Source organism: Elephas maximus, chromosome 17 (assembly GCF_024166365.1).
Source record: "Elephas maximus indicus isolate mEleMax1 chromosome 17, mEleMax1 primary haplotype, whole genome shotgun sequence".
Lineage (NCBI taxonomy): Eukaryota > Metazoa > Chordata > Mammalia > Proboscidea > Elephantidae > Elephas > Elephas maximus.
The window spans coordinates 9,429,269-9,444,470 of NC_064835.1; the positions used below are offsets into that span (position 1 = coordinate 9,429,269).

At 42.0% G+C, this 15,202-nt stretch overlaps 1 protein-coding gene across 1 annotated transcript in view; it reads left to right on the forward strand.

The window, feature by feature from the left end:
- The first annotated feature begins 599 nt into the window (after positions 1–599).
- Positions 600–15,202, forward strand: part of PAFAH1B2 (platelet activating factor acetylhydrolase 1b catalytic subunit 2) — a 39,674-nt gene continuing 25,071 nt past the window's right edge. Inside the window, exons 1-2 of the mRNA XM_049856611.1 lie at positions 600–811; positions 8,014–8,101. Of these exons, the coding sequence (XP_049712568.1) occupies positions 8,021–8,101 (81 nt within the window). The 5' untranslated portion in view covers positions 600–811; positions 8,014–8,020. The remainder of the gene's footprint in view (positions 812–8,013; positions 8,102–15,202) is intronic.

Here is a 15,202-nt window from a genome sequence, read left to right on the forward strand (position 1 = left end):
CTCCTCTCTACTCTTTTATAGGGTCGCAATCTGCTCGATTCAGTGGGTTTTGTTCTTTACTCTTACAGCTCCCGCACGTATCTACAATTTAGCAAATACAATCTTTTCGATATTGCCTTTATATATGCATGTTTTCCCTTAAGCTGGATGGATCTTTAAGGAAAAGACTGTGACTCGCTTTCTCCCCATGATATCACCTTAAGAGGCGGTCACCCAAAACCCGTACGTTCATCATAGATACAGAAATCCCACTCATTAATAGAAAGACTGTCTTGTTAACCTTGGGGGCCTATTTCCCTCTCTCTTTCGCAATCTGGTTTATTCCATGGGGTGGAGAAGGAAGCCAGGTTGGCTGGGTGGAAAGGGAATGGCGTCAGTGTGAGGTCACGCTACATTGTCCCGAATGCCACCTCCACACTGAGGTGGCATTAACGCAAGATTGAGGGATGCAGCTGGAGGAAAGATAAAAGCCCATCCAAGTTGTGCAGACTACATGCAAAAAGAGGGCAGGATAGAGAACAAAGCAGGGCACACGGCGGGGCGTGGCAGGACACCTGAGCGTAAGCAGCCAGCTCCCGCAGAGAGTGAAAGTGGGGAGCGCGGAGCCGGGCGCAGGCCGGGCAGGATGAGGGCGGGACTTCCGGAGGCCATTTGCCTGAGTGGCAGGGGAACCGGAAGTGGAGGCTCTGCCGCTGGTGCTGGGGCCGGAGGAGGGACGCGCCGGAGCAGGGCCGCCGGGACCGAGCGAGCGACAGACGCGCCACCCGCCGACGCTGCAGCCGCTTGGGGCCCGCACGGACCCTCTACCGCAGTGAGTGCATCCAGAGCCCCGGGGAGCCCGCGACTCGGAGGCGGGGGCTGCATGCGGCTGCGAGTTGTTATTGTGAGAAGCCCGCGACCTCCCCTCCCCCACCGGCCGGCCCCTCCCCCGCCGCCACTTCCCCCGGCCCTTCGGGGGCCTCGCGCGCCCTCCGGCTGGCCCGGCGCTGGCCCCCTAGGCGCCCGTGCCACTCCCGGACCGCTAGGCCGCTCGCCGCCCTCGAGAGCCTTTTTCCTGGGCGCGCCCCCCGCAGACCTGGCGCCTCTTCCCCGCCGCTGGCCTGTCCTTCTGCCCCGCCTTTGGCGGTGGAGGAACCCCGCGGCGGCGCGGACCCGCCTTCCCCTGCACGCCCCCCGGGGTGGCCTTCCCGCACCCGCGGCTGCGCCGGCCGCCTGTTTGCGCCGTTTGTAGCAGCCCTTCTCGCCTCCATCCCTGAGGTTGAACCTCTGACCCTTCTCTCCCTTTTCCTCTTGTCGAGAGGCCGTTAACGTGGGCCAAAACCAGTTACTCTGCTCTTTTTGACCGGGCACGTCTTCCTCCTCCTGTTGAAAATTTTCAACTCTTTAGAAAGTTGTGCGTTTCCTTCTCTGATGTATTGAAAAGACCCATAGGCTCTCACGACTCAGAAGCGATTGTTTTTCAGAGAGCTATCCAATCCAGCACCTGTTTATAGAGATGAGGCTCAGAGAGGTGGGTGACTTGCCCAAGGTCATCCCCTAGTTTACCTGCCAGTGGATAGGTTTTTTGAGGTGGTTTTCCGCCTGGTCGACGGCAGGACCTTCTGTTCTACAGGTTTGTGATTGACCAGCTGCATGATGATTTCCTGCTCTTTACCTCTGCTTTCCATAGCTGTCAGGCCACCTTGGCTTTCAGAATTTATATACAAAACTAAAGAAAACTAGCACTCGCAGCTTCGGCCTCTTTTTAGAGCTTGCTTACCCATGGAGAAAAGGGATGATCACCAGGACCCACCCTGGGACCTCACTGTGAACAGCTTTAAATGTGGGGAGGTTGGGTGATAGGTAAAGTGTGGGAAAAAAATGAAGGAAAAAACAATTTTTTCCCTGAGCATTGACTGTGCCTTTGCCTAAGATATTAAAAACAAAACAAACAAAAAAAAAAACCCTTGCATCGAGTTGGTTCTGACTCATAGCAACCCTATAGGACAGAGGACAACTGCCCCATAGGGTTTCCTAGGATATACCTTGTATATTTAGGTTCTTCTAGATGTGTAAAGATTACTTCTCCTTGCAGGGGAGGGGCAGGAATTAATTGTGCTTTAATTTCTTGGCTCGGACATTTGATGATAAATTATGAACATGCTGGAACCCAGGGACCCACCCACCAGCCCACTGAGGCAGGGTATTCAGGATGAGGCCTGCCTTTCCCTTCAGAAACAAAATGAGTCTTAGGTCGGAATGGAAGCATTCTAAATCTTTTGAATTCTTAGTGCAACTTCTTCCCTGCAACTGTTTCCTGGTTCAAACTAAACAAACATCCAGCTCAGTTTGGGAATTTATAATTCTTTGTTGTTGAAACTGGCTTCTGATGAGGCACTCTACACCAGGCTGGTATTAGCATCTAGGAATTCTAGTATTACATGGTTATAACCCAGTAGAGAAGATAGAAAATGTAGGGAAATTGGGAATTAAGAGTCTGAAGCAGTCCTGTCAGGTGCCATCTCTACTAAATAATGTGCAAGTGGCTTACGCCTCATCTTCCCAGAGAACTCATTTTAATGAACAGTTAAAGCTTCCCTGGAATGTAGGTAGATGAACAAAACTTTTGTTCTTTGGATCTTTTATCTCCATTCTGCTGGATATTTCATACTGAGCCTCCTGTTTGTGATGTGTGTCAGAAGGTAATGACTTGCTGCACTGTGAGATGATTATGAATCAGTAAAATGAGAAATGAGATGGGAGTCAAATTCCTCTCTGTTGGTACCTTTTTTTTTTTTAGTTGCTGTTACAGCTTCTCCCATCAGAAGACCGTTATGTTAGAAATATTTCCTTCTACCTGAGGCAGGAAACCCTAAAGTCACTGAGACTGCACCCTGGATAGCTCCTGATTCATTCTTCGTTTTTATTTTTAGAGAATATGATAGTTTATCTAACTCCCAAGTTATTGAATTCTCTAAATTCATTTTCTCTGGGTTATGCATTTCCAACCTAGTTTTTAAAGAAAGATCCCATGGGATGGTGGCTCAATTTTTCTTTCCCTCCTGTTTGAAAATGTTACCAAACCATGGACATCAGTCAAACTGTGAAAGCTACTTTGTATTGTAAGATTTTCATTTGGCAAAATAATACAAAATCCAACTGTCTGAAGGCACAAAGAAACAAGCTTTCGCTCAGATGCTTTGCCCTTGTAGAGGAGGAAGAAGGAAGACCTTGTATTCATAGTTAAGGGGGAAGAAAGAAAGGACTAGCTAATTGGAAATATTTTGCCATCTCCCAGTTCTGCCAACCTCGTATCTTCAGATGAGTGATATTTTGCCTGTCACTCTCTCTGTGCAAATAGCTTTTGTTATTTTGCCCAGGAAGAAATTTAGGACCGAGATGGAAGTATTTTGCTCTGAGTATCAGAATGCTGCTAAATTTCAGTGATAGTAATAGAAAACAGAAGCTAATCAACTTCATAAGTTAGAATATATCACTTTCATACAGCCTTTTCTATGTAAAACCTAACATCCTTTGCTGAAGAGTAAATACTGAATATTGAATGGAAGATGTAGAATTAACATGGGAGGGTAGAAAGTAAATAGGCTTTGGAAGTGTATAACACTTGAGCTCAATCCTAGCTCTCCTACTTACCAGCTCTGCTATCATGGAGCAGTTCCCTCACATCTCTCTGAGCTTCGGTTTTATTTCATAACAAATGAAGCTCCTGACACAGTGTCTTGTAAATAGTTCTTAATAAATACCAATTGCAGTTATTATTTTAGATCAGTTTACCTGTTATTTGAATTCTGAAAATCTGTAAATTGAATGATAAACAGATCTTAAAGTTCATCTAAACCATTGGTCTTGAAAGTGGAGCGTACACACCCAGGGGGTGCATAAGCTGATGCAATGGAATACCAGGAAAAATTGAGAACTTCTTTTTACATCTATTTTTTAATCTGAAAAAAGGTAAATGTAAAACTTACTAATATTAATGTACAAATTAACTGCAATTCATGTATCTGTAAATAAGTGTATATCTATTGGGAATACATACTCAGAGTCTACTGATGGAAAGCACAACCGAAAATGTTTGGAGCCCACTGATCTGGACCAACTTGTATTCATATGCTTTAGTTCATTTTATGCTTTCCTGTGACATGTTCACCTAGCCTCTTCTTGAATCTCCATTGAGGAATCTACCTTCTGGGACAGGCCATTTCATTTTGTACTCACATTTGTTAGAAATTTATCTCACTGTGCATTCTATCCACTGGCCCTTTGTACCTGGGGACATGCAGAATAAACCTAATATTCCTTTAATCTTCAAATACCTTAAGACACTATTTATGTCCTGTGCCTTCCTCTTCCACAACCAGTTTTTCTACAAATTATAAACATACCCATTTTCTTTCAGCTGTTTTCCAATATGACAAATTTAGAAATTCCGCACCATCATAGTTGCTTTCCTCTAGACACCCTCTAGTTTCACAAAATTGTTGTAAGCTTTTCACCAGAATGTAAACATGGTATTCCAAGTGCTGAAATGGAATTGATATTGAAGTCCCTGCATTTTGTCTTTTAGTGGTGAGGGAAGTAGTTGAGTATATATTATTATAGAAAACAAACCAAAGTGGGGTTGTTAACCGATGTCGTAAAACAGTATGTGTACTGTTTAATGAGAAACTCTAGTTTGTTCTGTAAACCTTCATCTAAAGTACAATTAAAAAAAAAAAATCATTGCTGTCAAGTTGATTCCAACTCATGGCGACCCTATAGGACAGGTCACTGTAGAACTGCCTTATAGGGTTTCCAAGGCTGTAAATCTTTCTGGAAGTAGACTGCCACATCTTTATCCCCACATATTATTATAAAGGCAGCTCATATTTGTGGTGATCTAACCTCTGTCTTTCTTAGTTTGTCCACTCCTGTTCATATGTGTATTTATACAGGTATATATACACATGTAGACTATATATATGTGTATATATAATATATGTATGGAAACCCTGGTGCAGTAGTGGTTAAGTGCTATGGCTCCTAATCAAAGGGTCGGCAGTTCAAATCTGCCAGGCGCTTCTTGGAAACCCTATGGGGCGTTCTACTCTGTCCTATAGGGTCGCTATGAGTCGCAATCGACTCAATGGCACTGGGTTGGGATATAATATATGTATATATAAAAAATATATATATAAATATATATGGAGCCCTGGTGGAGCAGTGGTTAAGAGCTGGGCTGCTAAGCTAAAGGTCGGCAGTTGGAATCCACCAGCTGCTCCTTGGAAACCCTGTGGCACAGTTCTACTCTGTCCTGTAGGGTCCTTATGAGTCGGAATTGACGACATCAGTGGGTTTGATTTTTTAGTTTTTTATTTATATATACACACACACACACATACACATAGACTTAACCACTGCACCAGCAGGGCTCCTGAGATGTGTGTGTGTATGTGTGTGTAAAACTAAAACAAACCCGATGCTGTCGAGTCAGTTCTGACTCAGCGACCCTGTAGGACTAGAACTGTCCCGTAGGGTTTCCAAGGAGTAGGTGGTGGATTTGAACTGCCAGACTTTTGGTTAGCAGCTGAGCTCCTAACCACTGTGCCGTCAGAGCTCCGTGTGTGTATATATTTATTTATTTCTCAGGAGCCCTGCTGGTGCAGTGGTTAAGCTCTCAGCTGCTAACTGAAAGGTCAGGAGTTCAAACCCACCAGCCTCTCCATGGGAGAAAGATGTCGCATTCAGCTTCCATGAAGATCATAGCCTTGGAGACCCTGTCGGGCAGTTCTACTTTCCTGTAGGGTCACTATGAGTCAGAATCAACTCAGTAGTAACAGGTTTGGTTTTAGTTTGGGTGGCACAATTGGTTACTTGCTCAACTACTAGCCAAAAGGTTTGTGGTTTGAACCCACCTGGAGGTGCCTTGGAAAACAGCCTTGCCAGTCTGCTTCCAAAGATCATAGTCTTGAAAACCCAATGGAGCAGTTCTGCTTTGCACGCATGGGGTCGCCGTGAGTTGGAATCAACTCAACAGCAACTAAGAGCAACAGCATTTTTTGAAAAACCTACTCGCTGACCAAAATGTCGGCAGTTCAAACCCACCAGGCACTCCTTGGAAACTATGGGGCAGTTCTGCTCTGTCCTGTAGCGTCTCTGGGAGTTGGAATCGACTTGACAACAACGAGTTTGGTTTTGGTTTAATATTATTTAGGGCCGAGCTCCTTTGTTTGTGCCTGTAATTTGCTTTTTCGTGAATGAAGTCATGCTTTCATGTTTAGGGCTTGATATTTTCTGATTCTTTGAAACTACCAGGTTGGCAATCCAGTGTGTTTTTGCATACTCAGTAAATAGATATTGAATGAGTATAACTCATTTCTTTTTCAGAGAAAGCTTAGCAGTATCTGAAGTTGGCAAGGGAAGGAAAAATAGATTGCTCACAAAGATTATGGCGTCCTTTACTATAAGCCACTATGAGAATAATAACAAATCAGCATAAATCCAAATCTCCACTTTTTCATTTCTCTGACATCACCTGCAACAGGCACTTTTCTCTCTGGCCGTAACCACCTGGAGCTAGGTCAGACCTCACAAGTTAAAAGGACATTGTCCTTCAGGCTGCCAAATAGGTAGATGCCAGACGCAAGTTCAGGGGCTCCCAGGAGCTCCCCTCAATTCTGACCTACTGCCTATAACTTTGGGAGTTTCTGCTACCCTCCTCGGATACCAACCACAAGCTCAGTGGTCCCCAGCCCCCTTATTTCAGACATGCTAGCTCCCACTACTTAAATTCACTGGAACGGTTCACAGAACTCACAGAATGTGCTGTCCTTCAATTACAGCTTTATTATAAAGGATACAAATCAGAGTGAATATAAACTAGAGACACACAGAGCGAGGCCTAGGACAGTTCCTGACACAGAGCTTCCACATCCCTAAGGAATCTTAGCATCCTCTGGAGAACAGATGTTTTCGATAACTAGGAAGCCCATGGAGCTTCAAGGTCTAGAGCTTATATTTAGGGTCTCATTACATAACGCAAACTCCAGCCCCTCTTCCCTCTGGTGGGCTGACATCACAAGGTGGTATGTGATGGGTCTTTCTGGCCTGCCGAACCCCCACCTGAGTCACCTCATAATCTCACCTAACGTATTAGGTACTCTCTGGAGTCCTTATTAAAGACACTTAAATTCCAAGTTTTTTTTTTTAGAGATCATCTCTTAGGAACTGAGGGTAAAAACCAAATTTTTTTTTTTTTTGGGTAAAATTAATGTAAGCCCCACAGCCGCAAAAGCCAGATTTTTCACTTTTCATCATCTTTTGCATTTGTTAAGTGACTTCTCACGTCTCTAGCACCTGTTCTTCAGAATTGACCAAATACTCTGGTTTCTTCTTTGTTTTCTAGAAGATCAGCATTTTTAATTTTCTTGAATTTCAATTATTCCTTCTTCCCCACTATCAGATTTTTTTTTTTAATTTTTATTGTTAATAAAATTTTCTTAGTGAAGATCTGTCAAAAAACACCTATTAAACATTTGTCAAAAATCAGTGCCAAAGTCTATGGGTAGTTTTATCATAATCAGTAGTATAGTTATATTGTGATCTTCAGTGACTAGTGGTTTCTAATCGATGCTATACGAGCTCTTAAGTGTGTAACTCTTGTACTCTAAGCAGCTGTAATATAGATTTCATTGAACTATAAGTGTCGTTTGGTGCTTACCATTTTTATAGTCGTGAAAAATTGATATAGGTGCAAAACATGCTTGGAGCAGTTTTTTTTTTTTTAACGTAGAGCATTGTTCCTAAATGATATTTAAACCTATCTGGAAGTTTAATGATGCTAGATATTTGTGAGACTTAAGCAATCCTGTTCTGGAACTCTTGACTGCTGAAAATAAATCTTAGTGCTTAATTTCTTAGGAAAGCCACAGTGAAACTTAAATTATTATTTAAAACCTGACATGTAGTATTTAAGTGGTAACAAATAAGTACCCTGTTAATAATTCAAACATGACATAAACATTTTTTCCCCAGGTGTAGAATGAGCCAAGGAGACTCAAACCCAGCAGCTATTCCACATGCAGCCGAAGACATTCAAGGAGATGACAGATGGATGTCTCAGGTAAAAAGCCGTGAATATGTATTATTCATATCAGATGGGACTCTTCGGTTTTGGAGGGCCTTCTGACCAAAGTTGCAAAGAGGCCTTTTTAGTAGTCAATAGGAATTTATTACTGTAAATAAAAGTCAAACATTAGAAACTGGGGTCACAAAACAATGTGTGTAAGTTTTTGTATGAGAAACTGACTTGATTTGTAAACTTTCACTTAAAGCACAATAGAAAAAAAATCTAGCATTAGAAATGAACTGCCTACTCATCAGTCTAATGTTGGGACCAAGGAATGTTTTGAAAGTACAATAATTGCCCTCTGTTAATCTTAAAAGGTTAACAGTTTTTCTTCCACATTCTTTTGTAAAGCTTTTTCATTTTGGGGTAATTTCAAATTTAGACAAAGATAAGAAAAAATTTTCAAAGAACTCTCCTGTATCCTTCGCCTAGACTCAGTAATTGCTAGCGTTTTGCCACATTTGCCTAATTATCCTGTCTGTATATACTTGCATATGTATATACCAGCATGGGCATTTCTGATTAACACGCTCAGCTGCTAACCGAAGTCCACACAGACACAACTCAGAAGAAAGGACTGGCAGTCTACTTCTGAAAAATCAGCCATTGAAAACCCTGTGGAGCCAATACAGGAGAGGTCAACACAACTGGATTAAACCAAAAGCAAAGAAGTTTCCTGAATAAAGTGAACGCTTTGAACTCCAGTGTAGCAGGGGTGGGGGTTTGGGGACCATGGTTTCAGGGGATATCTAAGTCAATTGGCATAATAAAATCTATTAAGAAAACATTCTGCATCCTACTTTGGAGAGTAGTGTCTGAGGTCTTAAATACTAGCAAGTGGCCATCTAAGATGCATAAATTGGTCTCAACTCACCTGGATCAAAGGAGAATGAAGAACACCAAGGACACAAGGCGATTACGAGCCCAAGAGACAGAAGGGGCCACGTGAACCAGAGACTACATCATCCTGAGGCCAGAAGAACTAGATGGTGCCCAGCCACAACTGATGACTGCCCTTACAGGGAACGCAACAGAGAACCCCTGAGGGAGCAGGAGAGCAGTGGGATGCAGACCCCAAATTCTCATAGAAAGACCAGACTTAATGGTCAGACTGAGAGTAGAAGGACCCCGGAGGTCATGGTCCCCAGACCTTCTGTTAGCCCAAGACAGGAATCATTCTCAGAGCCAACTCTTCAGACAGGGTTTGGACTGGACTATGGGATGGGAAATGATACAGGTGAAGAATGAGCTTCTTGGATCAAGTAGACACGTGAGACTGTGTTGACATCTCCTGTCTGGAGGGGAAATGAGAGGGCAGAGGGGGCCAGAAGCTGGCCAAATGGACATGAAAATAGAGAGTAGAGGGAAGGAGTGTGCTATAAATTCATAAGGGGAGAGCAATTAGGAGCATATAGCACTGTGTATATAAATTTTTGTATGAGAGACTGACTTGATTTGTAAACTTTTACTTAAAGCACAATAAAAATTAATTTAAAACAAAAACCCTGTGGAGCACAGATCTACTCTGATGCACATGGGTCATGAGTCGAAATTGACTCGATGGGAACTGGTATATACATACGAACATAGTGCTTTTATTTTTTCTGAACCATTTGAGAGTAAGTTACAGCCATTATGCCCCTTTACCTTTAAATATTTCAGTGTGTTTTTAAAAACAAGAATGTTTTCTTCATAACTACAGTGTAGTTACTAAAATCAGGAAATTTAACAATAATGTACTGTTACCTAATCTCCAAACCAAATTCACATTTCTCCACCTGTCCCAATAATGCTTTTATAGCACTTCTGTTCGCAGTCCAAGATCGCACATTGTATTCAGTTGTTATGTGTCTTTATTCTCCTTTAATTTGAAACACTTTTTAGCTCTTTTCATGACATTGGTAGTTTTGAATAGTATAGGCCATTTATATTGTAGAATGTCCAACACTTTGGGTTTGTCTTTTTCCTCATAATCAAGATTCAGATTATGCATTTTTGGCTGGAATATTGCTGAGGTTATATGTCCTCATTGCATCACATACAAGGCATAGGATGTTGATTTGTCTCGTTGATAGTATTAACTTGGATCATTTGGTTAAAGTGGTGTTGGCCTTAACCAATTCTTATATTTTGGACTCATGTCAGAAGAACTTCCTTTAGTAAATGTAGAAGGAAAAGAAAAATGTTTAGAACACAGAAAAATTACTTCAGGCAAGATCCATCGATGGATGATAAAATTAGTAGACACAACCTTAAGGAGAAGCAGTATTTGTCTAGCATCAAAATATCCACCTAAATTATTGTAGTGGTTTTAACATAGTGAGTGTTGAGCAAGTAATACTTGTTAGCATCTCCAGGAGAGAAGTCCAGTCACATGAAGGATAAACCCCCTTGCTATCAAATCAGTTCTGACTCACGGAGACCCTGTAGGACAGAGTGGAACTGTAGAAGCTGAAGAAAATTAAAATGAGTCTACAAGAGCCAAAATACAACCTTGAGTATATCCCATGTGAATTTAGAGACCATCTCAAGAATAGATTTGACGCATTGAACACAACCGACTGAAGACCAGATGAGTTGTGAGATGACATCCAGGATATCATACATGAAGAGAGGAGGAGGTCATTAAAAAGACAGAAAGAAAAGACCAAAGTAGATGTCAGAAACTCTGAAATTTACTCTTGAACGTAGAGTGGCTAAAGCAAATAGAAGAAATGATGAAGTAAAAGAGCTGAACAGAAGATTTCAAAGGGCAGCCCAAGAAGACAAAGTATTACAGTGAAATGTACGAAGACCTTGGAGTTAGAAAACCAAAGGGGAAGAATTCACTGAGCATTTCTCAAGCTGAAGGAACTGAAGAAAAAATTCAAGCCCCAAGTTGCAGTGTTGAAGGATTCTATGGGCAAAATATTAAATGACACAGGAAACATCAAAAGAAGATGGAAGGAATACACAGAGTCACTGCATCAAAAACAATTGGTTGAGGAGGCAGGGCCAAGATGGCTGACTAGGTAGAAGCTACCTCGGATCCCTCTTGCAACAAAGACTCGGAAAAACAAGTGAATCGATCACATACATGACAATCTACGAACCCTGACCATCAAACACAGACCTAAAGAGTTGACAGTGACACAGACTGAGAACGAGCAACCACAGGGAAGCGACGACTGTTTTCAGAGCCTGGAGCCAGTGTCCCAGTCAGAAAACCTTGGCGCTGGGCCTTGGACTGGGCGCAGGGGAGCTGAGCTCGGCATCCTGAGACGGCAGCGCAAACACAGGACGCAGCCCTAGCCCCCAGAAGGGACCTTGGGGGAAGCCCAGCCAGTGCACGCAGGCAGCGCAGCAATGCGGCTGACAGGAGGAGAAGTCACTGGGAGGCAGCGACTGGTTCTGGAGCCTGGAGTGCGGCGTCCCAGCCGGGGAACCTTGGCGCTGGGCTTTGGACTGGGAGCGGAGGAACTGACCACGGCTTCTGAGACAGCACAAGCACAGGACGCGGGCCTGACCCTCGGGGGCGATCTCGACCCAGCCAACTTTGCACACAGGCTACACACCCATTGGGAATCTCAGATAAAGCAGTCCTCACCAAGCAAGATAAGTAACTTTGTCTATATTCCGGGGTGCTACTTTTACTCTCTCCTATCTATCTGATCCCTCTCCGCCCCTTCCCAGGCGGCTTCATTAACATTGGAATTTCCTGAGCCAGAGAGTGAAGTGCTCTGCGGTTTGTGTGTGTGTGTGGTTTTTTTTTTTTTTGGTCTTTTCCTGACCCATTCTCCTGGCCTGAGAGAAGCAGCTGCAAAAAAACCCAGGGACCAAACATCCTTCCCTGACTTCCCGAAATTGGACTAAAAATACAGAACCAGCTCCAGCCAAGCATATGAGATTCACAGTCTTGGGCTTTCACCCCTACAGGGAACAAGGTGGCTATTATTATGCAAAGGTAATTCTGATAGGGATCTGACTGTAATTGTTTTAGCAGATAACTGGAAAGACAAGTTTCCCAGGTCTGATATCTCTGCGTATTAAACAGAGCCCTCACTGACCCACAACAGGGAACTGAGGGCTGGAGATCCCCCCAGACCACCTAGCCTCCTACCTTAGGGGTCTGAGGATGGTGACACCTACCAATCTGTAGAGGTACAGGCATTGGGTGCCTAAGGTACAGCTGCAGAGCCCACCCACCAAAGTGCTTTAGGAATAGAGACACATCTACCTCACTGGCGCTTGGGGGAAGCCTGTCAGCATCCTGCCCCCTCCTGGGGTGTGGCCCCCCTGCTGCTACTAAAATCTGGTGCACACAACTAGCACCACTACTCCTCTAGGTGGATAGGTGACAGTCTGCACCACACACTTGGTGACCCAAAATCAGACTGTACTCAAGAATAGTGAATGGACTCTAAGGCTTATATATCTGGTAACAGCCCAAACCAGCTGTTAATAGGACATAAGTGATTCAAGGGCTACAACAATCAAGACAGCGCACTCTAGTAGCCCATCTACGTACGTTGAAAGAAAACAAAACAAGATAAGACTCAGTGAGGCAATATAAAATAAATCACTACAATATCTTATAGGTGGCTCGGAGACAAGTCGATATCAAACCACATAAAGAAGCAGACCGTGATTGCTTCTGCAACTCCCCAAACTAAAGAATCAAAATCTTTCCCAAATGAAGATACAATCCTGGAATTGCCAGATGCAGAATATAAAAAACTAATTTACAGAATGCTTCAAGACATCAGGGATGACCTTAGAAATGAAATAAGGCAATCTACAGAAAAAGCCAAGGAACACACTGATAAAGCAGTTGAAGAAATCAAAAAGATTATTCAAGAACATAGTGGAAAAATGAATAAGCTGCAAGAATCCATAGAGAGACAGCATTCAGAAATTCAAAAGATTAACAGTAAAATTACAGAATTAGACAACTCAATAGGAAGTCAGAGGAGCAGAATCGAGCAATTGGAATGCAGAGTGGGGGATCTGGAGGATAAGGGAATTGACACCAATATAGCTGAAAAAAAATCAGATACAAGAATTAAAAAAAATGAAGAAATACTAAGAATCATGTGGGACTCTATCAAGAAGAATAACTTGTGTGTGACTGGAGTTCCAGAACAGGGAGGGAAAACAGAAAATACAGAGAGAATAGTTGAAGATCTGTTGGCAGAAAACTTCCCTGACATCGTGAAAGAGGAAAGGATATCTATCCAAGATGCTCATTGAACCACATATAAGATTGATCCGAAAAGAAAATCACCAAGACGTATTATCATCAAACTTGCCAAAACCAAAGATAAAGAGAAAATTTTAAAAGCAGCCAGGGATAAAAGGAAGGTCTCCTACAAAGGAGAATCAATAAGAATAAGTTCAGACTACTTAGCAGAAACCATGCAGGCAAGAAGGCGATGGGATGACATATATGGAGCACTGAAGGAGAAAAACTGCCAGCCAAGGATCGTATATCCAGCAAAACTCTCTCTCAAATATGAAGGTGAAATTAAAACATTTACAGTTAAACACAAGCTTAGAGAATATGCAAAAACCAAACCAAAGCTACAAGAAATACTAAAGGAAATTTTTTGGTCAGAAAATCAATAATATCAGATACCAGCACAACACAAGGTCACAGAACAGAACATCCTGATATCAACTCAAATAGGGAAATCACAAAAACAAACTAAGATTAATTTTTAAAAAGAAAAAAATGCTCAAAACCGGGAATCATTGAAGTCAATATGTAAAAGATCACAATAATCAAAAAGAGGGACTAAATACAGGTGGCATAGAACTGCCATATGGTGAGGAAAACAAGGTGATACAGGACAATACAAGTTAGGTTTTTACTTAGAAAAATAGGGGTAAATATTAAGGTAGCCACAAAGAGGTATAACAATTCCATAACTCAAAATAAAAACCAAGAAAAACATAACGACTCAGCAAACATAAATTCAACTACTTTGAAAATGAGGAACACACAATTTACAAAGAAAAACATCTCAGCACAAAAAAGTAAGTGGAAAAATGAAATTGTCAACAACACACACAAAAAGGCATCAAAATGACAGCACTAAACACATACTTATCTATAATTACACTGAATGTAAATGGACTAAATGCATCAATAAAGAGAGAGTCTCAGACTGGATAAAGAAACACGATCCTTCTATATGTTGCCTATAAGAGACACACCTTAGACTTAGAGACACAAACAAACTAAAACTCAAAGGATGGAAAAATATATATCAAGCAAACAACAAGCAAAAAAGAGCAGGAGTAGCAATATTAATTTCTGACAAAATAGACTTTAAAGTTAAATCCACCACAAAGGATAAAGAAGGACACTACGTAATGATAAAAGGGACAATTGACCAGGAAGATATAACCATATTAAATATTTATGCACTCGGTTACAGGGCTGCAGGATACATAAAACAAACTTTAACAGAACTGAAAAGTGAGATAGACACCTCCACAATTACAGTAGGAGACTTCAACACACCACTTTTGGAGAAGTACGTGACTTCCAGTAAGAAGCTCAATAGAGACATGGAAGATCTAATTGCTACAGTCAACCAACTTGACCTCATAGACTTATACGGAACACTCCACCCAACAGCTGCAAAGTATACTTTTTTTCCTAGCGCACATGGAACATTCTCTAGAATAGACCACGTGTTAGGTCATAAAACAAACCTTTGCAGAATCCAAAACATTGAAATATTGCAAAGCATCTTCTCAGACCATAAGGCCATAAAAGTGGAGATCAATAACAGAAAAATCAGGGAAAGAAATCAAATACCTGGAAACTGAACAATAAAATACCCTCCTCAAAAAAGACTGGGTTATAGAAGGCATAAATGAGGGACTAAAGAAATTCATAGAATGCAACAAGAATGAAAACACTTCCTATCAAAACCTCTGGGACACAGGAAAAGCAGTGCTGAGAGGTCAGTTTATATTGATAAATGCACACATACAAAGAGAAGAAAGAGCTAAAATCAGAGAACTGTCCCTACAACTTGAACAAATAGAAAGCGAGCAACAAAAGAATCCATCCGGCACCAGAAGAAAACAATAAAAATTAGAGCT